Source organism: Lissotriton vulgaris, chromosome 2_2, assembly GCF_964263255.1.
Source record: "Lissotriton vulgaris chromosome 2_2, aLisVul1.2, whole genome shotgun sequence".
Classification (NCBI taxonomy): Eukaryota; Metazoa; Chordata; class Amphibia; order Caudata; family Salamandridae; genus Lissotriton; species Lissotriton vulgaris.
The window spans coordinates 215,495,342-215,515,270 of NC_141688.1; the positions used below are offsets into that span (position 1 = coordinate 215,495,342).

Below are 19,929 nucleotides of genomic sequence, written 5' to 3' on the forward strand. Positions count from 1 at the left end.
TGCATAGCCAGACCTTTTTGGCACCCATGTAGCCAAAAAAAAGTTAGTCATCTACCCAGAACTGTTGTGCGCTTCAGATAGAACGAGAGCGCATGTTTTGGGTCCAGACGGTGGAGCCTGTCTTCCTCTTTTGTAGGAGGCGGTAAGAAGGAGGGCAAAGTGATGGTCTGCCCGATGTGGAAGGGTGTGAAAACCTTTGGCAAGAAAGAAGGACGAGTCCTTAAAACCACTTTGTCCGGATGAAAAGAGAGAAAAGGAGGTTTAGTAGAAAGAGCCTGGAGCTCACTCACTCTTCTGGCAGAGGTGATAGCTACCAGGAAAGCTGTCTTTAGAGTGAGAAGACGTAAGGGACCGGTATGAAGCGGCTGAAAGGGAGCGCACCATAGATAGGTCAATACAAGATTTAAGTCCCAATGAAGCACTATGAAAGGCACAGGAGGAAACGTGTGTGTAATGCCCTTCAGGAAGCGTTTAACAAACGGGGACTTAAATAGAGAAGGGTAATTTGGAAGCCTTAGAAAGTCGGAAATGGCAGAGAGATAATCTTTGATAGTGCCCATAGCAGAGCCCTGCTGGGCCAAAGAGAGATGGAACAGAAGGACCTCGGAAAGAGGGGCAGAAAGGGGATCCACAGCCTTTGCTGTGCACCATGCCACAAATTTGTTCCACCTGCAGGCGTGTATCGTCTTAGTGGCAGGACGCCTGGCTGTCAGAATGACATCACAGACTTCGGGAGGAAGTTCGAAAGCTGTCAACTGTCGCCGCTCAATCTCCACGCATGGAGGTGGACAGGTTCGGCTGCGACAGAAGTTCCTCCCGAAGAGGCAGTCTGATCCGGGGATTGATTGCCATGCTGAGTAGCTGGGGATACCAGTATCTTTGTGCCCAATGCAGAGCCACAAGTATGACTTGGTCCTGGTCGTGCCGAATCTTCTTCAGCACTCTGGGCAGAAGTGGTATAGGCGGAAAGGCGTACAACAGACCACAGCTCCACTCATGATGAAAAGCATCGCCGAGCGAGTGCTGCCTTGGAAATTCTAACGCGAAGAACTGATTAAATTGCGCGTTCTCTTTGGTGGCGAATAGATCTACCCAAGGCTCGCCCCACTGCAGAAAGAGATCTTGCGCCACGTCTGAGTTCAGACGCGATTCGTGAGCAATCAAGCACCGGCGGCTGAGTTAGTCCACCCTGGCGTTTAGAAAGCCTGGCAGGTGTTGAACTATTAAGGTAATGCCTTGATGTTCCAGCCATGTCCAGAAGCGGAAAGCCTCCTGACATAGGGTCCACGACCCCACCGTGCCCTGTTTGTTGCAATACCACATGGTGGTGGTGTAGTCTGTGTAAACCTGCACTACACTTTCCCGGACAGAGGGAAGAAATGCTATCAGTGCAAGTCGGATCACCCGAAGTTCCAAAAAGTTGATATGGAGCCGGGACTCCGCCGGAGACCAGAGGCCTCTGATCTCAGCCTCTCCCATGTAGCCGCCCCATCCCAGGAGGAATGCATCTGAGACCACTGTGTGCTCTGGTTGCGGAAAGGAGAGGGATCTGCCATTGACTCAATCGCGATTTGTGAGCCACCATTGCAACTGCCGTGCAGTGCCATCTGAGATCTTGATGTGATCGGAGAGGTTGCCCTGATGCTGTGCCCAATGGAACTTCAGGTCTCACAGCAGAGCCAGCATATGCTATCTTGCATGTTGCACTAGCAGGTTGCAGGAGGCAATCAGGCACAGGAGCCGGAGGGTCATCCTGACTGAAACCTGGGCTAGAGGCTGAAAGATCGGAATCATAGCCTGAATATCCCACACTCGCCGTTCGGGAGGATAAACCCGAAACTGCGTCGAATCCAGAACATCTCAGATGAAGGGGAGCTTCTGAGAGCACGCAGATGCGACTTCGGTACATTGATGGCGAACCCCAGCAAATGCATGTGGTCCGCAGGGAGGTGGGATACCAAGGCCTGGGGCGAGCCTGCCTTCAACAAACAGTCGTCGAGATCGGGGAAGACTGGAACCTCTTATCTGCATAAATGAGCTGCGACCACCGCCATCACTTTTGTGAACACCTGAGGGGCACTGGTCAGGCTGAAGGGGAGCACGGCAAACAAAGTGCTCGTGGCTTACCGGAAACAGCAGGTAACGCCAGTGGGCAAGCAGGACGGGGATACGAAAATATGCGTCCTGCAAGTCCAACGCTACCATCCAATCTCCAGGGTCAAAGGCAGTCAAGACCTGAGCTAGAGTCAACATCTTGAACTTCTCCTTCCGGAGGAAGCGGTTGACGTTCCTGAGGTCCAAGATGGGACGTAGGCCCCATTTCTCATTCTTGGGGACCAGAAAGTAGTGGGATTTGCCACACCCACTTGTCCGAGGTAAAGGAACACCAGTGTGGAAGGTGATGGGGAATCCTGCCACCCACTGGTGTATGGTGTGCCCCAAAGCTCTGACTAGGAAGGCTTTGAGGCGGTTGCGGAGGTGGACAGACCTGCACGCTGCCTTACTGTCCCGCTGCGGCGGGAACCACGTCTCGGCCGCGCATAGGTTGGTTCTGCGCAGGCTTCTAGCTGAACGAATTAGTCGGGGCACCCCTTACGTGGCCACGAAAAGCAGACGTGGCCGGGCGCGTGGTGGAGAGACCTAAGGACTTGGCCATAGCCTGTGAGTCCTAAAAACGCAGCAGCGCAAAATCTGCCTTATCACTAAACAGGCAAGTACCATCAAAGGGGCATGTCCATGAGAGAACTTTGTACGTCCCCAGAAAAACCAGTGGACCGCGAACCAGGCGTGGCGACGGAGGACCACTGTTGTGGAAATTGCCCTGCCCAGTAAGTCCGAGGTGTCGTGCTCACCGACTGCAGCCCTAAGCTGGCAGATTAACAGTTTCTTGCAGAATTGTTGCAGCTTCTTGGATTCCTTATCTGGCGAAGCGGTAGGGAATGCGCTATGGGAAGTGGAGGCCTGGATGACCATGCTCTCCGGGGTGGGAGGACAATAAAGCAGGGTCACCCGAGGCCGGCGATGGCGCCTGGCCACATTCTTTTCCACGTGGACCCTCAAGGCTGGTCAAGACCAGGTGCCCATCAAGACATCAGTCCGGGCCAGGAAACATCCTTTACAACGCAACTTTTACTACGCAGTGCTATTACATCGCAACTTTTACAACGCAAACCATTACAACGCATTGCGCTGGGGGGGCACTCTAGGATAGGGAATAGATTTAATTTACTATCCAACACCTTCCCTACTATCCACGGGGACTGGAGTTGGAATAGTAAATTAAACTATTCACTATCCAGCACCCCTCAACACTATGCGTTGTAAAGGCATGCGTTGTAAAAGTTGCGATGTAAAAGCAAGAGATGTAAAAGCAGCGCCGGGACGCCCCTTGGCTGGGGCAGCCGCGCGCTATATAAATCACTATAACATAACATAACATAACATACATCCGTCAGGGCTTCATTGAACGGCAGCAGGGGCTCCAAAGAGCTTGCAGCCGGCTGTAGTACTTCAGTGAGGAGTTTGGTCTTGAGGGTCACAGTAGGCAGGGCAAGGTTAAGGGCCTCAACTGCTCTAAGGAGCACTACAGTGTATGTAGCGCCCGTGGCCACAGCAGGAGGAGAAAGAAAACCAGGGTCAGAGTAGAGGTAAAGGCCACCGGTATCATCTAGCTCTTCTGTCCATTCCTGTTCCGACCAGCACTGCTGTGCAAGAGGGTCCTCAGATCCCTCCCTGTCGCCCCCTTCCTCTACTGCCTGTGGAACAGGCTGCGGAGGTGGGGGAGTGGAGGGACAGGGGAATACAAATTGTCGAACGGTGCTGGTCCGGCTCCGTGTCCCAATCAGGGGCAAAATTGTCTGGAAAACCGGGCAAAGGTGGAACGAACGGAACCCACTGCAGCGCCGGGATCGGAGACGTGGGCGGCGCCGGGGCTGGAGCCGCCAACGCCGCCGTCAGCAAGGGAGGGCCCTCAGATGGGACAACGGGGTCTGAAGGCGCGCCAGCAGGAGCCTGAGGCATGATACGGCGGTCCATGGCTGTAAGAAAATCTTGCACCTGGGCAAAAGTCGCTGATGGACCCGGATCAGGAACTCACAGGCTCCAAAGCAGCCGCGGGGGTTGTACCCCCGGCCCCCTCGTCTGGAGTCTGACGGGGGATATCAGAGAGCGGAAACGCTTCTTCAACTTCTTATGACGTCTCTTACCCGATTCAGAGTGTGAGAACTTTGACCCCGAGGAGCGATGATGGCACTGTGATCGGGCCCTTGATCATCCTAAGACCTTGAACGGAGCGGAGATAACTGCCGGGCCTCCAGTAGCTTACAGGACCGCTCCCGTAAGGCCATCGGAGCCATGGCCAGACAGTCGGAACATGACCGGGAGTCATGGTCGCGTCCAGAAAGTAGAGACAGACGCTATAAGGGTCGGCCACCGACATCATGTGGCGACAGGCCCCACAGGCTTTAAACCCAGTCATCCCTACGCGGCACCAGGAGTCAAAGACTAGGAGGAGATAAAAAGTCTCAAAAGTATAGTCAAAATGTGACTAGGGTATGTGCTCTAACCGGATCTGCGCTTGCTGGCGCAGAAAAAGAAAGAACTGACGTCAGCGCGCATGAGTGGCATCTAAGTAGTCTCCGAAACATCATCTCGTTGCCTACGACGCCATTGACGGACATGGAGATGCACAGCGCCACCTTCCGACGCGCAGGGGTACTGTTGACGAAAACTTTCCAGATCCAGTCTGACGCCTGAGGATATTCTAAAGTAAGAAAACCATCTCTAACGTATCTTTTTCAGCTTGCTGTGTTTCATAACAAGTGATATTTGTCTATATTATGTAAGGGCATGATTGGCAGGCCTACCTGCACCATGGTAATCCACAGAAAAATGCATCTATATGCAACATGAACACAGGCTCATTTAAAAAGAAATCTGTTTGTTTCTATCAGCTACGTAGTATCTTAGGAAACCTGCCTAGGAGGGTGACTGATGTCCATTGACAATTCATAATCCCTCACATATACAGCAGCTTAACACTCAACAGCTGTTGGTTGCCTAGATGCAACCAAACAGGAGAGTCTAGAAGATTGTCTTTCTGACTGAGTTTGTTTTTCTCGGTCTTACCTCGTGCAGCAGTCAATGAAGTAGAGAGTTTACTATGTTTAATGGCACAAGAGAAAAACCCAGAAGGTTTAAGGAAGAAAAGGAAAACATATCAATCATCTCAGCTGATAAGCATTTGTTGTCAAACATGAAAGAGCTTAGTTTGTGTAACATCTTGCTCACCATGGGTGGATTCTAATAATCTATCTCACAAAAGAAAAGTTGACCTCTGGATAGTCCTCCAAGTTGCACTAGCTGCAATATGAATTAGTAGGGATCAGCAGTCTCACCAGAAAAATGGTGTTCTCAGTATGGGTCTAGCACCTGTCTATTCCTGAGAGTTTGTATCCATGCTCACACTCAAGGAGTACAAAGGTAGCTTGAGAACCATATTGAGAGACAAGCTTCTTAGACAGAAGGGACCAGTTCTTTGCAATGAATACTTTGACTGATAGGAGAGGGAATTGAGGGTCACGACTATAGAGGAAGCACAGTACTTGATCTTTGTCTTATTTGACTATTCTTTTTAACAGTTACATAGAATAGACCACTACTGTAGTACCATTCTGAAATGTGCAAAGACCAAATGAAAAAAAAGACCGAAGGCAAAATCCCTTACAGAATTTAACAAAAGAACATAGTTTACCAAAAGTGAGCCATTTAACCCATATGACTGGCTATCATCACGTTCTATCAGTGACAGCCATGAAGAATAATGTGAGTGAGGTGATTGAGAGGGAAGGGATACCTATTTAATGATAACGGTGAAAACAGAGCTCAGGATTTCATCACACAAAACCTAAGTAAAAAGTGAAGGTAAATATTTTGAAATATCACTTATGGCACAGGATCACAGAATGCATCTTTATATTTAACATATTAAATAAAATGTCAAACCTGTGCCCAGCTTCCCTCCTCATCTTCCTGATGTTAAGCGGATTAGAATGCAAAAGAATATACAACTGTTAGTGGTGCCAATGTTAGTACACAGCCAATCTCAAACATAAGTGCAGATTTAATTTAGTAGCCAAGCCAATCAATGCAAGCATAGTACAAGATACATGCAAAGTGGATACAACAAGCTGTTTGCACAGTACAAACAGAAATCAATTATGAACCTATGTGGTGAAAAGTATGAGGCTGCTTGCATAGATAATCTATCTGTACTAGGTTTATTTTTTATGCTGACAAATTTATGTAGTGCCAAATGGATGTGATAGAAGGTGACCAAGAATTATATAAATCTTCAGCCTTTCTCCAAGATGGAGAAAAATGACAAATATTTAAATCGGAATGTATAGTTTTACATTTAGATTTACAAAGTTGTGCCAATAACGGCCTCTAGTTAATCATTAAGCCCCACAATTTAAACGAATTGCACATAGGCCAAGAAAAATAACAATGAGTAACTGAAACCCCAAAATAGGATGTTCTAAAGATTATTGCAAACACTAAGCACTCAAAACAGCAGAAAAAGAACTCAAGGAACACACGCTGCATTGCTGGGACTAACCGTTTGTGGTGATGCTGTGAGATTTTCCATTTCTTCATGTGTTAACCAGACATTTCCAGTGGACTAACATGCCCAAAAGTCAATCAATCAAATCCAGTGAAAGGGTAGCAGTAACAGAGAGGAGAGGTTGCAGAATACATAAGCAAAAGGTACACGTGAGGAGCAGGCATGGGAAAAAGCAATGGTTGTCTAAGGCTTTGAATATAATTTTATTAAAACATAGAAAGGGAAAGCAGTAGGCCAATGAAATAGGTCACGTCACGGCAAAAGGAACGAAATCGTCTAATATTAATACGAGGCAACAATTCCAACAATGCATTTTCAATTGATTAAAATGTCACATAACTTGCTTTAACACCCACTATAAATAACTTTTTCTATTGCCATAAACTCTTTTTAAAAGAAATAAGATGCATGAACTGATTTAATAAAAACGATTGGGTACATCTTAGTTAATTGGAATCAGTAGCTAAAGAATCTAATTTGTTGCATTCATATCAATTGGATGGCGTTTCTGCCCTTCAATACTTATTAGTTTCATGTTATCAAGAATCCCTCTTAACAGTGTAAGATAGCAAAGACTTCCGCAAAGACTTCCACAAAGATCAATTCGTTTCTCTAGGATTATTGTATAAAATCAAGGGAGGGAAAGACACCTGTAATCACAACTTAATCACTGATTGATCTATTATTACATACCTAGTAATAAAAACATTGTAATATTTTCTTTAATCAAAACTGTAAATACCATTAGTTGTTTTCCAGGGTGGGAATCTTTTGCAGAGCTGCATGAAGATATGCATACCTGTGAATTTGTTCTTCCATACTAAAGGGATGTTGATGTTATACTTTACCAGAAAACCTTAATTGAGACTACTACAATCTAGGGCACTAACGTATGGTCGCTACTGTACTAGAAAGGCAATTTACAGTTCCAGACGTTTTCCTGCATTGCCATTTTAGTTTTCTTTTAGGAAAGAGGAATAGGCTAGAACTACCTCTTATTTCATAAATCGGAGAATCCCGGCGCAGAAGCACCCATATTTGTTGAATATATCCATACGAACAAATTACTTTTACAGGTAAGTTACTATTTCTCCAGAATCAAGTGTTCAAGATTCATAGGAGGCAGAAACTGCCACATACGCTGCACTCGAGAAATCTGTTGTAAAGATCTAAGAATTGCACCTAATCGGTTTTAAAAATTGTGTGCTTTATCGCATTACTGGCATTTGAGAAATTGCACTGAATACTCGCTATCGTATCTTAGATTGAATTTTGGGGAAACCAATCAGCGCTGAGGTGGGGGGAGCCTGTTAAAGATCCCTGACCATTTAACGGAGGTAGCTGTGAGCACGCACTGTTAGTATCAGTCGTACCAGTCACACCAGTCACACTTTAGTAATCTGTAGTAAAGATTTTTAAATTGCACCTTATTGCTTATCAAAATCGAGTGCTTTATCGCATTACCGGCATTTTAAAAATTGCACTGAATTTATGGTATGTTTCCTAAGAAAGCCATAGAGGCTCCTAGTTTGTGAGTAGAATGTGCTCTAGGAGGAACTGTTAGTGTACGTTTAGCTTTAGCATAGTATATTTGAACAAGTTACTTACCTTCGGTAACGATGTATCTGTAAGAAACAGTAGTCCGTATTAGATTCCTTACCTTAGAATATTCCCAGGCGCCAGTCTGGATCCGGAAACTTTTGCGTAGCAGTACCCCTGCGCGTCGGTAGGCGTCGTCTGCAGGCGTCCCCTGCTGCTCCGCGTCCGTCGTTGGCGTCGTGCGCCGTGATGACGTCGCTGGAGTATATAGACGCCGCCTCCGCGCGCGGACGTCAGTTCTTTGCACACAGCTTTTCCGCGCCAGAACACGCAGAGCCATGTGAGAACCAACACTGGTGCCATTTTGAAACTAGGGCCCTGAAAGGGATGTCCCTAACCCTAGGTATCAGTTCGCAGAACGGGGAGGATGGGTGGGGCGGTAAGGAATCTAATACTAACTACTGTTTCTTACAGATACATCGTTACCGAAGGTAAGTAACTTGTTCATCTGAAAGAAACAGGTTAGTATTAGATTCCTGACCTTAGAATAGATACCCCAGCAATACCAACCCCGGTGGTGGGTCTGCGAACCAATATAATATTACACCAGAAAGTCCTGGAGGACAGAACGGCCAAAGAAGCCATCCCTCCGGACTTGACTGTCCAGGCAGTAGTGCCTCGCAAAAGTGTGCAGCAAGGCCCACGTAGCCGCCTGGCAAATGTCCTGCAAGGGGACTCCCCGGCCCAGGGCAGTAGTAGCCGCCGTGGCCCGAGTGGAATAGGCCCTCAGCCCAACAGAAGGCTCCTTCCGAGCCAAAGAGTAGCACGCTTTGATGCACAGAACGACCCACCGAGAGATGGTCCGTTTATGTACCACCCGTCCTTTCTTCGCACCCACGTAGCCAACAAACAGTTCGTCATCCACCCGGAACTGGCGTGTGCGATCCATATAGAATGAAAGTGCACGTTTTGGGTCCAGACGATGGAGCCGCGCTTCATCCTTTGAAGGATGCGGAGGCGGGAAGAAGGAGGGTAAGGTGATGGACTGCCCGATGTGAAAAGCAGAGACTACTTTGGGCAGAAAAGAAGGTCTAGTCCGTAGAACCACTTTGTCGGGATGAATGGACAAGAAAGGAGGTTTGACAGAAAGAGCCTGGAGCTCACTCACTCTCCTGGCAGAGGTGATGGCAACCAGGAAAGCCGTCTTTAAAGTCAGGAGACGGAGAGGACAGGAATGAAGGGGCTCAAAGGGAGCACACATCAAGAAGGTCAGAACCACGTTCAAGTCCCACTGAGGCATCACAAACGGAACTGGTGGATACATGTGTGTGATGCCCTTCAAGAATCTTGTTACAATGGGGGACTTGAACAAAGAAGGTTGATCAGGCAGCCTCAGAAAGGCCGAAAGGGCAGAAAGGTAGCCCTTGATAGTACCCAGAGCAGAGCCCTGCTGGGCAAGAGAAAGAAGGAAGAGAAGAACCTCGGAAAGAGGGGCAGAGAGAGGATCCACAGCCTTTGCTGTGCACCATGCCACAAATTTGTTCCACCGACAGGCGTATACCGATTTCGTGGAGGGACGCCTGGCTGCCAGAATCACATCACAGACTTCAGGAGGCAAGTCAAATGGCCTCAACTGTCGCCGCTCAATCTCCACGCATGGAGGTGGAGGCTGGACAGGTTCGGGTGGAGGACTGTCCCCTGCTGCTGCGACAGAAGGTCCTCCTGAAGGGGCAGGCGGATCGGGGGACCGACTGACATGCTGAGTAGCTCGGGATACCAGTACCTTCGAGCCCAGTCCGGAGCCACAAGGATGACTTGGGCCCGGTCGCGCCTGATCTTCTTCAGCACTCTGGGCAGAAGTGGTATAGGCGGAAAGGCGTATAACAGACCGCAACTCCACTCGCGCCGAAAGGCGTCGCCGTGCGAGTGCCCTCTTGGAAACTCCAACGCGCAGAACTGATGACATTGTGCGTTCTCTTCTGTGGCGAATAGATCTAACCAAGGCTCTCCCCATCGCAGAAAGAGGCCTTGCACCACGTCCGAGTTCAGACGCCATTCGTTATCCATCGAGCACCGACGGCTGAGTTTGTCCGCCCTGGCGTTCAGAGAACCTGCCAGGTGTTGAACCATCAGAGTCACGCCCTGACATTCCAGCCATTGCCAGAGGCGCAGAGCCTCTTGGCAAAGGGTCCACGACCCCACCCCGCCTTGTTTGTTGCAGTACCACATGGCGGTGGTGTTGTCTGTGAACACCTGCACTACACTCCCGCTGACAAAGGGGAGGAATGCCTTCAGTGCTAGACGAATCGCCCGCAGCTCCAACAGGTTTATATGGAGCCGGGACTCCGCCGGAGACCAGATGCCTCTGATCTCTGCCTCTCCCAAGTGGCCTCCCCAGCCCTGGAGGGACGCGTCCGTCACAACAACGTGCTCCGGTTGGGGAAGGGAGAGGGATCTGCCCCTGACCCAATCGCGGTCCGTAAGCCACCACTGCAGTTGTCTCGCAGTGCCCTCCGAGATCAAGACATGGTCGGACAAGTTGCCCTGATGCTGGGCCCACTGAAACTTCAGGTCCCACTGCAGAGCCCGCATCCGCCACCGGGCGTGATGCACCAGAAGGATGCAGGAAGCCATCAGCCCCAGCAGCCACAGCGTCAACCTGGCCGAAACCCGGGATAACGGCTGGAAGATGGGAATCAAAGCCTGAATATCCTGGACTCGCCGTTCCGGAGGATAAACCCGAAACTGCGCCGAGTCGAGAACCGCCCCGATGAAAAGGAGCTTTTGAGAGGGACACAGGTGTGATTTCGGCACATTGATGGAAAACCCCAGCTCGTGCAGGAGGTCTGCCGTCATCTGAAGGTGGTGGACGACTGTCTGGGGCGAGCCCGCCTTCAACAACCAGTCGTCTAGGTAGGGGATGACTGTAACCCCTAACCTGCGCAGATGGGCTGCGACCACCGCCATCACCTTTGTGAACACCCGTGGGGCGCTTGTAAGGCCGAAGGGGAGCACGATAAACTGAAAATGCTCCTGGCCTACTGTGAACCGCAGGTAACGCCGGTGGGCCGGCAGGACGGGGATGTGAAAATATGCATCCTGCAAGTCCAACGCTACCATCCAGTCTTGCGGGTCTAGAGCAGCCAAGACCTGAGCCAATGTCAACATCTTGAACTTCTCCTTCCGGAGGAAGCCGTTGACGTTCCTTAGATCCAAGATAGGACGTAGGCCCCCTTTGTCCTTCTAGGGTACCAGAAAGTAGTGGGAATAGCAACCACGTCCTACTTCTGGCCCAGGACGCGCTCGATGGCCCCCTTGGCCAAGAGGGCCGTAACTTCCTCCTTCAGAAGTGCCAAGTGGTCCCCCGACACATGGTGGTTCTGCGGTGGCATGGCTGGAGGAGTGGTCTCGAAGGGGAGGGAGTAGCCCCTTCGGACGATCTGCAGCACCCACCTGTCCGATGTTATTGTGCGCCAGTGGGAGTGGTGATGGCGAACCCTGCACCCCACCGGCGTCACATGGGACGGAAAGCACGGACTAGGAGGATTTAGTGGCGGATGCTGCGGGGGGAGGTGTGGCCTGACCCCGCCGTTGTCCCCGACCGCCACCACGGCGGTTTCCACGGCCGCCACCGCGTTGATAAGTTTGTTGCGGCGCGTGGCTGGCAGCACGTGTGGGACCGCCCCTTCCTTGGCCACGAAAGGAGCGAAACAAACCTGTTTGCTGGCGCTGGGTCGAGAGACCCAAGAACTTGCCCGTGACCCTGGAGTCCTTGAAGCGCTCCAGCGCGTGGTCCGCTTTGTCGCCAAACAGGCGACTGCCATCAAACGGCATGTCCATCAAAGCATTCTGGACATCTGACGAGAAGTTGGCGGATCTCAGCCAGGCGTGGCGACGAATCGCCACCGTCGTGGACATCGCTCTGCCCAGCGAGTCGGTCGTATCAAGACCACACCTGATGGAGTATTTTGCTGCGTCTCGGCCTTCAATCAAAGCCTTGCCGAGCGTAGCTCGTACCTCCGGCGGGCATTCAGGCAGCAGGTCCGCGACCGTATCCCACAGAGAGTGGGTGTAGCGGCCTAAGAGGCATGCGGTGTTGCAAGACCGCAGTCCCAGACTCAGGGACGAGAAGACCTTTTTCCCATACTGGTCGTACCTCTTAGATTCCCGGTCGGGCGGGGCCGACGGGAATGCGGTCTGGGAAGTTGAGGCCTGGATCACCAGACTCTCAGGGGTGGGATGGGTGGACAGGAACTTGGGGTCATCCAAACACGGACGGTGGCGTCTGGCCACGTTCCTATCAACAGGCGAACCTGAAGCGGGCCTGGACCACGTGCCCAAAAGAACGTCACTTAAGGCCTCGTTGAACGGCAGCAGTGGCTCCTGTGGGCATGACTGCGGTTTGAGGACCTCAGTGAGGATGTTAGTCCTCACGGCCACGACGGGGAGCTCAAGGTTTAAGGCCTTGGCAGCCCTCATCAACACCACTGAATAAGCAGCCCCCTCCTCCGTAGCCACGGTAGGAGGCGAGACAAAGCCAGGGTTAGGGGAGTCATCTAGACCACTGGCGTCACCCAAGTCACCTGTCCAGTCCACATTGTACTGACACTCACGTGTCAGAGGGTCCTCATACCCCTCCCACTCCTCTCCGTAATTTACCTCCTCATCATATTCGGGATCAACAAGGTAGACCGGCTTCTCGGGGTTCATAGACCCCATCGGCGTCGGACTCGGCGTCGGGCGACGCCTGTTCGGCTCCGGGACCGGAATTGGAGAGGGTATGGGGGCGGCGCCGCCCGGCGGCGGAGAACCGGCGTCGTACGGGGTCGGCGTCGGGGGCAGCCCCGATGGAAGCGGAGCCGGAGAGGTCGGTTGGCCAGCCGGCGTCGATCCTGAAGGCTCCTGCGGCGCCGGGACCGGAGCCGTAGGCGGCGCCGGGGCCGGAGCACCCGACGGCGTCGAGGCAGGAGCACCCGACCCGAAGGCGCTGAAGGCCCCGTCGGAGGAGCCAGTTTCCTCATGGCCATGAGGAACTCTTCTATCTCCTCGGGTGTCGCGTCTTGCCCAGGGACCGCAGGGTATGGAGCAGGCCGCGCCGGCGGCTCATGCGGAGCCACGGGGGTGGGGCCACCCGAAACCCCGGCCGCATCGCATGAGCGTCGGGGGTACGATGACGACGCCCCGACTTCTTGTGTTTCCTACCTGAGGAGCCAGATGAATGGTGACGACTTCCGGAGCGTTCGTGGCGGCTCCGCGACCGCTCCCTCGACCTCCGGCCAGACCGGGACCACTCCCGACGCGGGGCCGACACCCGCAGCTCGAGTAGCTTGCGGGACCGCTCCCGCCTAGCTTTACTCGTCAAGGCCCGGCAATCGACACAGGAGTCCACGTCGTGGTGGGGGGCCCAGGCACCGGAGGCAGAGTCGGTGATGGTCCGTGACCGACATCGTGCGGTCGCAGTCATCACAGTTCTTAAAACCGGGCATCCTACCGGCACCGTAAGAAGATAACAAAGATCAAAAAACTTTGGTCAAAGACCGGAGTACTGCTCTTCGGATCTGCGCTAACTGGCGCGGAAAATAGAAGAACTGACGTCAGCACGCGGAGGCGGCGTCTATATACTCCAGCGATGTCATCGCGGCGCACAACGCCAACGACGGACGCGGAGCCGCCTGCAGACGACGCCTACCGACGCGCAGGGGTACTGCTACGCAAAAGTTTCCGGATCCAGACCGACGCCTGGGGATATTCTAAGGTAAGGAATCTAATACTAACCTGTTTCTTTCAGATGTATACATTTTACAATCCACCTTGCAATCCCACCTTTGGAGATGGGGCTGCCTTTATGAGAAGGAGAAAAAGCTACAAACAGTTGTTTTGTCTTCCTAAAGGATTTTGTTCTATCTATGTAGTATAAAAGAGCTCTTTTAACATCTAATGTGTGTAATGCTCTTTCTGCCACAGAGTCTGGGTTTTGGAAAAACACAGGTAACTCTACGGATTGGTTTAGGTGAAAGGAAGAGTTGACCTTTGGAAGAAATTTTGGATTGGATCTAAGAACCACTTTGTTCCTGGATGCCACTATGGCTTTTGATCGAGTGGAGTGGCCGTACCTTTTTGCGGTCCTGGGGAAGTTGGGGTTCGGCCCGAATTTATTGGTTGGGTTTGCCTTCTCTACTCAGCTCCCCTGTCTCGTGTGGTCGTAAACAATCATAGGTCCCGCGACTTCTCACTAGGGAGGGGTACTCGTCAGGGTTCCCCTCTCACCACTCTTGTTCGCCCTTGCTCTGGAGCCGCCCGCGGCCTGGGTACATTGGGATCGTTCGATTAGAGGACTGCGTTGGACATCGGAATGGGAGGATAAGATTTCGCCGTACGCTGACGATATCCTGTTGTATTTGAACTCCTCTCACAGTTCCCTGTTGGTTTTTATGGATATCCTTGCTATTTTCGGGAGGTACTCGGGTTTCGCTATTAATTGGGCGAAGTCGGTCCTCTTTGTGTTAGGTGGTGAACCTCTCAGAGTGCCAGTGAATTGCCTGGTGAAGCTGGGATTGGTCAGTTTTCGTTATTTGGGGATGCAGATATCGAAGGACCCCAAGGTACGCTTTAGGTTGAATTTATTACCCCCATTGGCCAGACTGCGTAGTGATGTCGCAAGATGGAAAGCATTACCGGTCTCCTTGTTGGGCCGCATGGTCCTCTTTAAGATGTTGGTCCTCCCGCGCTTTTTGTATGCTCTGCAGAATTCCTTCGACCCGGTGCCTCCGTCATATTTTAACGAGATAGAATCTTTGCAGCGCGGCCTTCTGTGGGAGGGGAGGCCGCGTAATGCACTGTCAAAATTGATTTTGCCCTGGTATGATGGGGTATTGGTCTGCCTAATATCAGGAAATACTATTGGGCGTCCCAGTTGGCTCCTATTAATCATGCAATTTATGGCTCGCCGGTAGACCCGGGCTTTGCGATGGACCGAGGCTAAGTGCCCGGGGGAGAGTATACTAGAGTGTTGTACGCGAAGAGTGGTCGCTTCCCTTTGGTGGGTCCTCCATCGACGGTGACGAGGGTATGGCATGAGACTAACAGGGCCCTTAAATGGGCGGGGCGAATAACACTGGCTACCCCTTTGTGGAGCTCGGAGATGTTGGGTAATCTGTGGAAAACGAAAGGGTTTGACCGCTGTGGTTTGTTTGGAATTACACAGGTGCGAGATGTGTGGGGTAAGGATAGTGTGTTGACATTTGACACCACATTTGACACCACTCCTTTAGCAAGAGCATTTGCCCGGAGGCGCTGACTTGTTTGCGAGCTCACCTTGACCTGCCTTGCAACGGTACCTCGCTGCACCCGCTCCGCGGGTGCCGCATCGCCGTCACAAGAGTGGGGCTGGACTTTGGAACTTTACGAGGAGTTGAACAGAGCAGGACCTGCACCGAGGGCTGCAGCAGGGCTGCGAGCGTTGCAGGGACTCCATTACCCAGGAGTCCCTGCGTGACCGTGTGACAGCTTCCGGTCCGCTCTCCCTGTTGGCCCGCCCACCGCCCACTGGAGGGTTTTTTAAACTCCTGCCTCCACTGCATCTTTGGGACACCACTCCTTTAGCAAGCGCATTTGCCCGGAGGCGCTGACTTGTTTGCGAGCTCACCTTGACCTGCCTTGCAACCGGACCTCGCCGCACCCGCTCCGCGGGTGCTGCATCGCCGTCACAAGAGTGGGGCTGAACTTTGGAACTTTACGAGGAGTTGAACAGAGCAGGACTTGGGCCGAGGGCTGCAGCAGGGCTGCGAGCGTTGCAGGGACTCCATTACCCAGGAGTCCCTGCGTGACCGTGTGACAGCTTCCGGTCCGCTCTCCCTGTTGGCCCGCCCACCGCCCACTGGAGGGTTTTTTAAACTCCTGCCTCCACTGCATCTTTGGGACACCACTCCTTTAGCAAGCGCATTTGCCCGGAGACGCTGACTTGTTTGCGAGCTCACCTTGACCTGCCTTGCAACCGGACCTCGCCGCACCCGCTCCGCGGGTGCTGCATCGCCGTCACAAGAGTGGGGCTGAACTTTGGAACTTTACGAGGAGTTGAACAGAGCAGGACTTGGGCCGAGGGCTGCAGCAGGGCTGCGAGCGTTGCAGGGACTCCATTACCCAGGAGTACCTGCGTGACCGTGTGACAGCTTCCGGTCCGCTCTCCCTGTTGGCCCGCCCACCGCCCATATTACACTCCCTCCCTACATATTGGAACGGCCCTCCTGCAGCGCGGGACGCAGCTAGGGGCGAAGACCGGGCTAAGACTGGGCTGTTTGAGGTCAGAGAGGTCTGGGCTGGGCCACCCCCCTTGGCGTGTTGTTGATATATTCCATTCCTGCCACTTTGTTCACCCTTATTCCCACAATGTGCTCACGGGGTAGTCGCAGCAAAACTGCTAAGGGAGCGAATAAGCCCAATGGAACCCTAGATGATTTCCTCACCAAGACCAATTTGGCCATTGATGCGGAAATCAGCAAAATGCAACACAGGGTATCCCTGGAATTAGAAGCTGCACGAAGGCTTTCCCTGAACCTAGCTTCCTCCAAAAAATCATCCTTAGGGAATATTGCCTCAGTTTTAACTCCACAGCGTACATCAGGCCCTCGCCCATTGTTAACGTCGGCAGACATCCATCATGTTCCAACCACATCTCTACCCAAGCCCCTTCTTCCATCACCACCACCTCTAAAGCCCACCGAGGTGTCTGCGCCATACGTACTTGAGGCAGGAATAGGCTTCCCCACTAAACCTGATCTGTCTAAATCAGCTGTAAGTGCTAAGGAAGCTGCCACCCACAAAAGGAAATGTCTTGCTAGATCCACCTATGCACGCAAAAAGGCTAAAATTGCGAGGTCCCAGTTCTTTAATAGTAGACGACCGCTGGTTACACATGGGGCCGATGAAGAAGCCTTTAAAACTAACAATTGCACCCTGGGAAAGGAAAACGACCCTGGCTCATGCAGTGTTGTGTTAGACCCTACAATGGGGGCCTCTCCAGATAAGATCGATGAAAGGCCAACTGAGGGTAGGCTGAGTGAGACAGGGAAGGATAGGGGGGGGGTGATGAAGAATTTCTCAAAATCGTTTGGGACACATTAAAACAGCTACTTACTCCCCTGGAACTTAGACTTTCCCGTATAGAAAACAACTTACTAGAAATGGATAAGACTATAGTCACCTTGGCTAGCCTTAGTCTAAAACAAATGGAAGCTAAGTTTTCCCAGGGTGAGGATTGTACCCCTCAGGCTCAGGTGCCAGAACCTCCGGCCTTGCCCCCCCCAAAACCCAAACCTATACCCAAACCCCGTACAAAAGTCTGTAACCCCACTGCTACTATTCCAAGATCTACATCCCCAAGCACCCGTCCCCCCCAAAGTATAGCACCTTCCAAACCAAGGCTACAAGCTGTTCCACACCAGCCTAATCAGCCAGCAACCACGAATACACTTCCTCAGCAATCCAGTTGTCCGAATTTTCGTGGAGGTTTTATTGATTTGCCACCAGAAGCTGGGCCTTATAACATAGTGTTAGCTGGCGTGCCTGCCCTGGGTCCACAAACCCAAGAGAACCATTAGTCTTTAAAAAATAAGGTCATTTACTGGCTCAATGTAAATAGACAGCTCCCTAACCATCAAAGAAGTCGGGTACTAATGGTACGTAGAGTACCTTGGGTAGGCCCTACACGTAAGTCCATTGCTGGTGATTGTATAGTAGTATCTTTTGCAGATCCCCACACAGCTCAGCATCTCTGTTCATGGGCCTCACGTGATGACGACCCCTCTATTGTCGTCAGACCCCTCACTTTTTTCTACCCACCTCGGCAGCAGTTTGAGATGGAGGGGACCCGGTCAACAGTCCAAAATACTAGACGGAAAGGACGAAGGGATGGCTGGCAAAGTCAAAACAACTGGTGGCAAGGGGCTCCCACTTCTAATATGTTCGGTTGTTTGGATGAGGTTGATTGACTTGGGGGGATTGACGCCTTAATGCACTCTACGGAACTCATTCCCCCTCAGGTGACTGCTCCCCTAACCCCCCCAGTAACCTGTATGGATTGTTCAACCTTTCCCAAAGGCTCTAGCACAACCCTGGATCATGTTAATACTACTAAGATCAGGACAGGGGCCTTGGGTTTACCGCAGACTATCTCACTTAGTAGCCCAGTAGAACAAGTTACTTAACTTCGGTAACGATATATCTGTAAGAAACATTAGTTAGTGTTAGATTCCTTACCTTAGAATATCCCCAGGCGTCAGTCTGGATCCGGAAACTTTTGCGTAGCAGTACCCCTGCGCGTCGGTAGGCGTCGTCTGCAGGCGTCCCCTGCGGCTCCGCGTCCGTCGTCGGCGTCGTGCGCCGTGATGACGTCGCTGGAGTATATAGACGCCGCCTCCGCGCGCTGACGTCAGTTCTTTGTACACAGCTTTTCCGCGCCAGAAAACGCAGAGCCATGAGAGAACCAACACTGGTGCCATTTGAAACTAGGGCCCTGAAAGGGATGTCCTTAACCCTAGGTATCAGTTCGCAGAACGGGGAGGATGGGTGGGTTCGGTAAGGAATCTAACACTAACTAATGTTTCTTACAGATATATCGTTACCGAAGGTAAGTAACTTGTTCATCTGAAAGAAACACGTTAGTGTTAGATTCCTTACCTTAGAATAGATACCCCAGCAATACCAACCCCGGTGGTGGGTCTGCGAACCAATACATTCCTACACCAGAAAGTCCTGGAGGACAGAACGGCCAAAGAAGCCATCCCTCCGGACTTGACTGTCCAGGCAGTAGTGCCTCGCAAAGGTGTGCAGCGAGGCCCACGTAGCCGCCTGGCAAATGTCCTGCAAAGGGACTCCCCGGCCTAGGGCAGTAGTAGCCGCCGTGGCCCGAGTGGAATGGGCCCTCAGCCCAACAGGAGGCTCCTTCCGAGCCAAAGAGTAGCACGCTTTGATGCACAGAACGACCCACCGAGAGATGGTTCCTTTACACACCGCCCGTCCCTTCTTCGCCCCCACGTAGCCAACAAACAGTTGGTCATCCACCCGGAACTGGCGTGTGCGATCCATATAAAATGAAAGCGCACGTTTGGGGTCCAGACGATGGAGCCGCTCTTCATCCTTTGAAGGATGCGGAGGCGGGAAGAAGGAGGGGAGGGTGATGGACTGCCCGATGTGAAAAGCAGAAATTACTTTGGGCAGGAAAGAAGGTCTAGTCCTTAGAACCACCTTGTCAGGATGAATGGAAAGGAGGTTGGACAGGAAGAGCCTGGAGCTCACTCACTCTCCTGGCAGAGGTGATGGCAACCAGGAAAGCCGTCTTCAAAGTCAGGAGACGAAGAGGACAAGAATGAAGGGGCTCAAAGGGAGCACACATCAGAAAGGTAAGAACCAGGTTCAAGTCCCACTGAGGTATCACAAACGGAACAGGTGGATACATGTGTGTGATGCCCTTCAAGAATCTCGTTACAATCGGGGACTTGAACAAAGAAGGCTGATCAGGAAACCTTAGAAAGGCTGAAAGGGCAGAAAGGTAGCCCTTGATAGTGCCCAGAGCAGAGCCCTGCTGGGCAAGAGAAAGAAGAAACAGAAGAACCTCTGAAAGAGGGGCAGAAAGAGGATCCACAGCCTTTGCTGTGCACCATGCCACAAATCTGTTCCACCGACAGGCGTATACCGACTTTGTGGAGGGACGCCTGGCTGCCAGAATTACATCACAGAATTCAGGAGGCAAGTCAAATGGCCTCAACTGC

At 51.8% G+C, this 19,929-nt stretch overlaps 1 protein-coding gene across 10 annotated transcripts in view; it reads right to left on the reverse strand.

Annotated features, from left to right (window-relative positions):
- The window catches only part of PPFIA1 (PPFI scaffold protein A1), a 922,132-nt gene that overhangs the window by 247,322 nt on the left and 654,881 nt on the right, over nucleotides 1–19,929 (reverse strand). For 3 of the 10 annotated variants that reach the window (XM_086959563.1, XM_086959562.1, XM_086959560.1), the window contains one exon: nucleotides 6,620–6,682. The exons of 6 other annotated variants lie outside the window; for them this stretch is intronic. In XM_086959563.1, coding sequence (XP_086815689.1) covers nucleotides 6,620–6,682 — 63 coding nt within the window. Of the gene's footprint in view, nucleotides 1–6,003; nucleotides 6,031–6,619; nucleotides 6,683–19,929 lie in introns of all 10 variants that reach the window. One more of the 10 variants, XM_086959561.1, reaches the window with a different exon arrangement.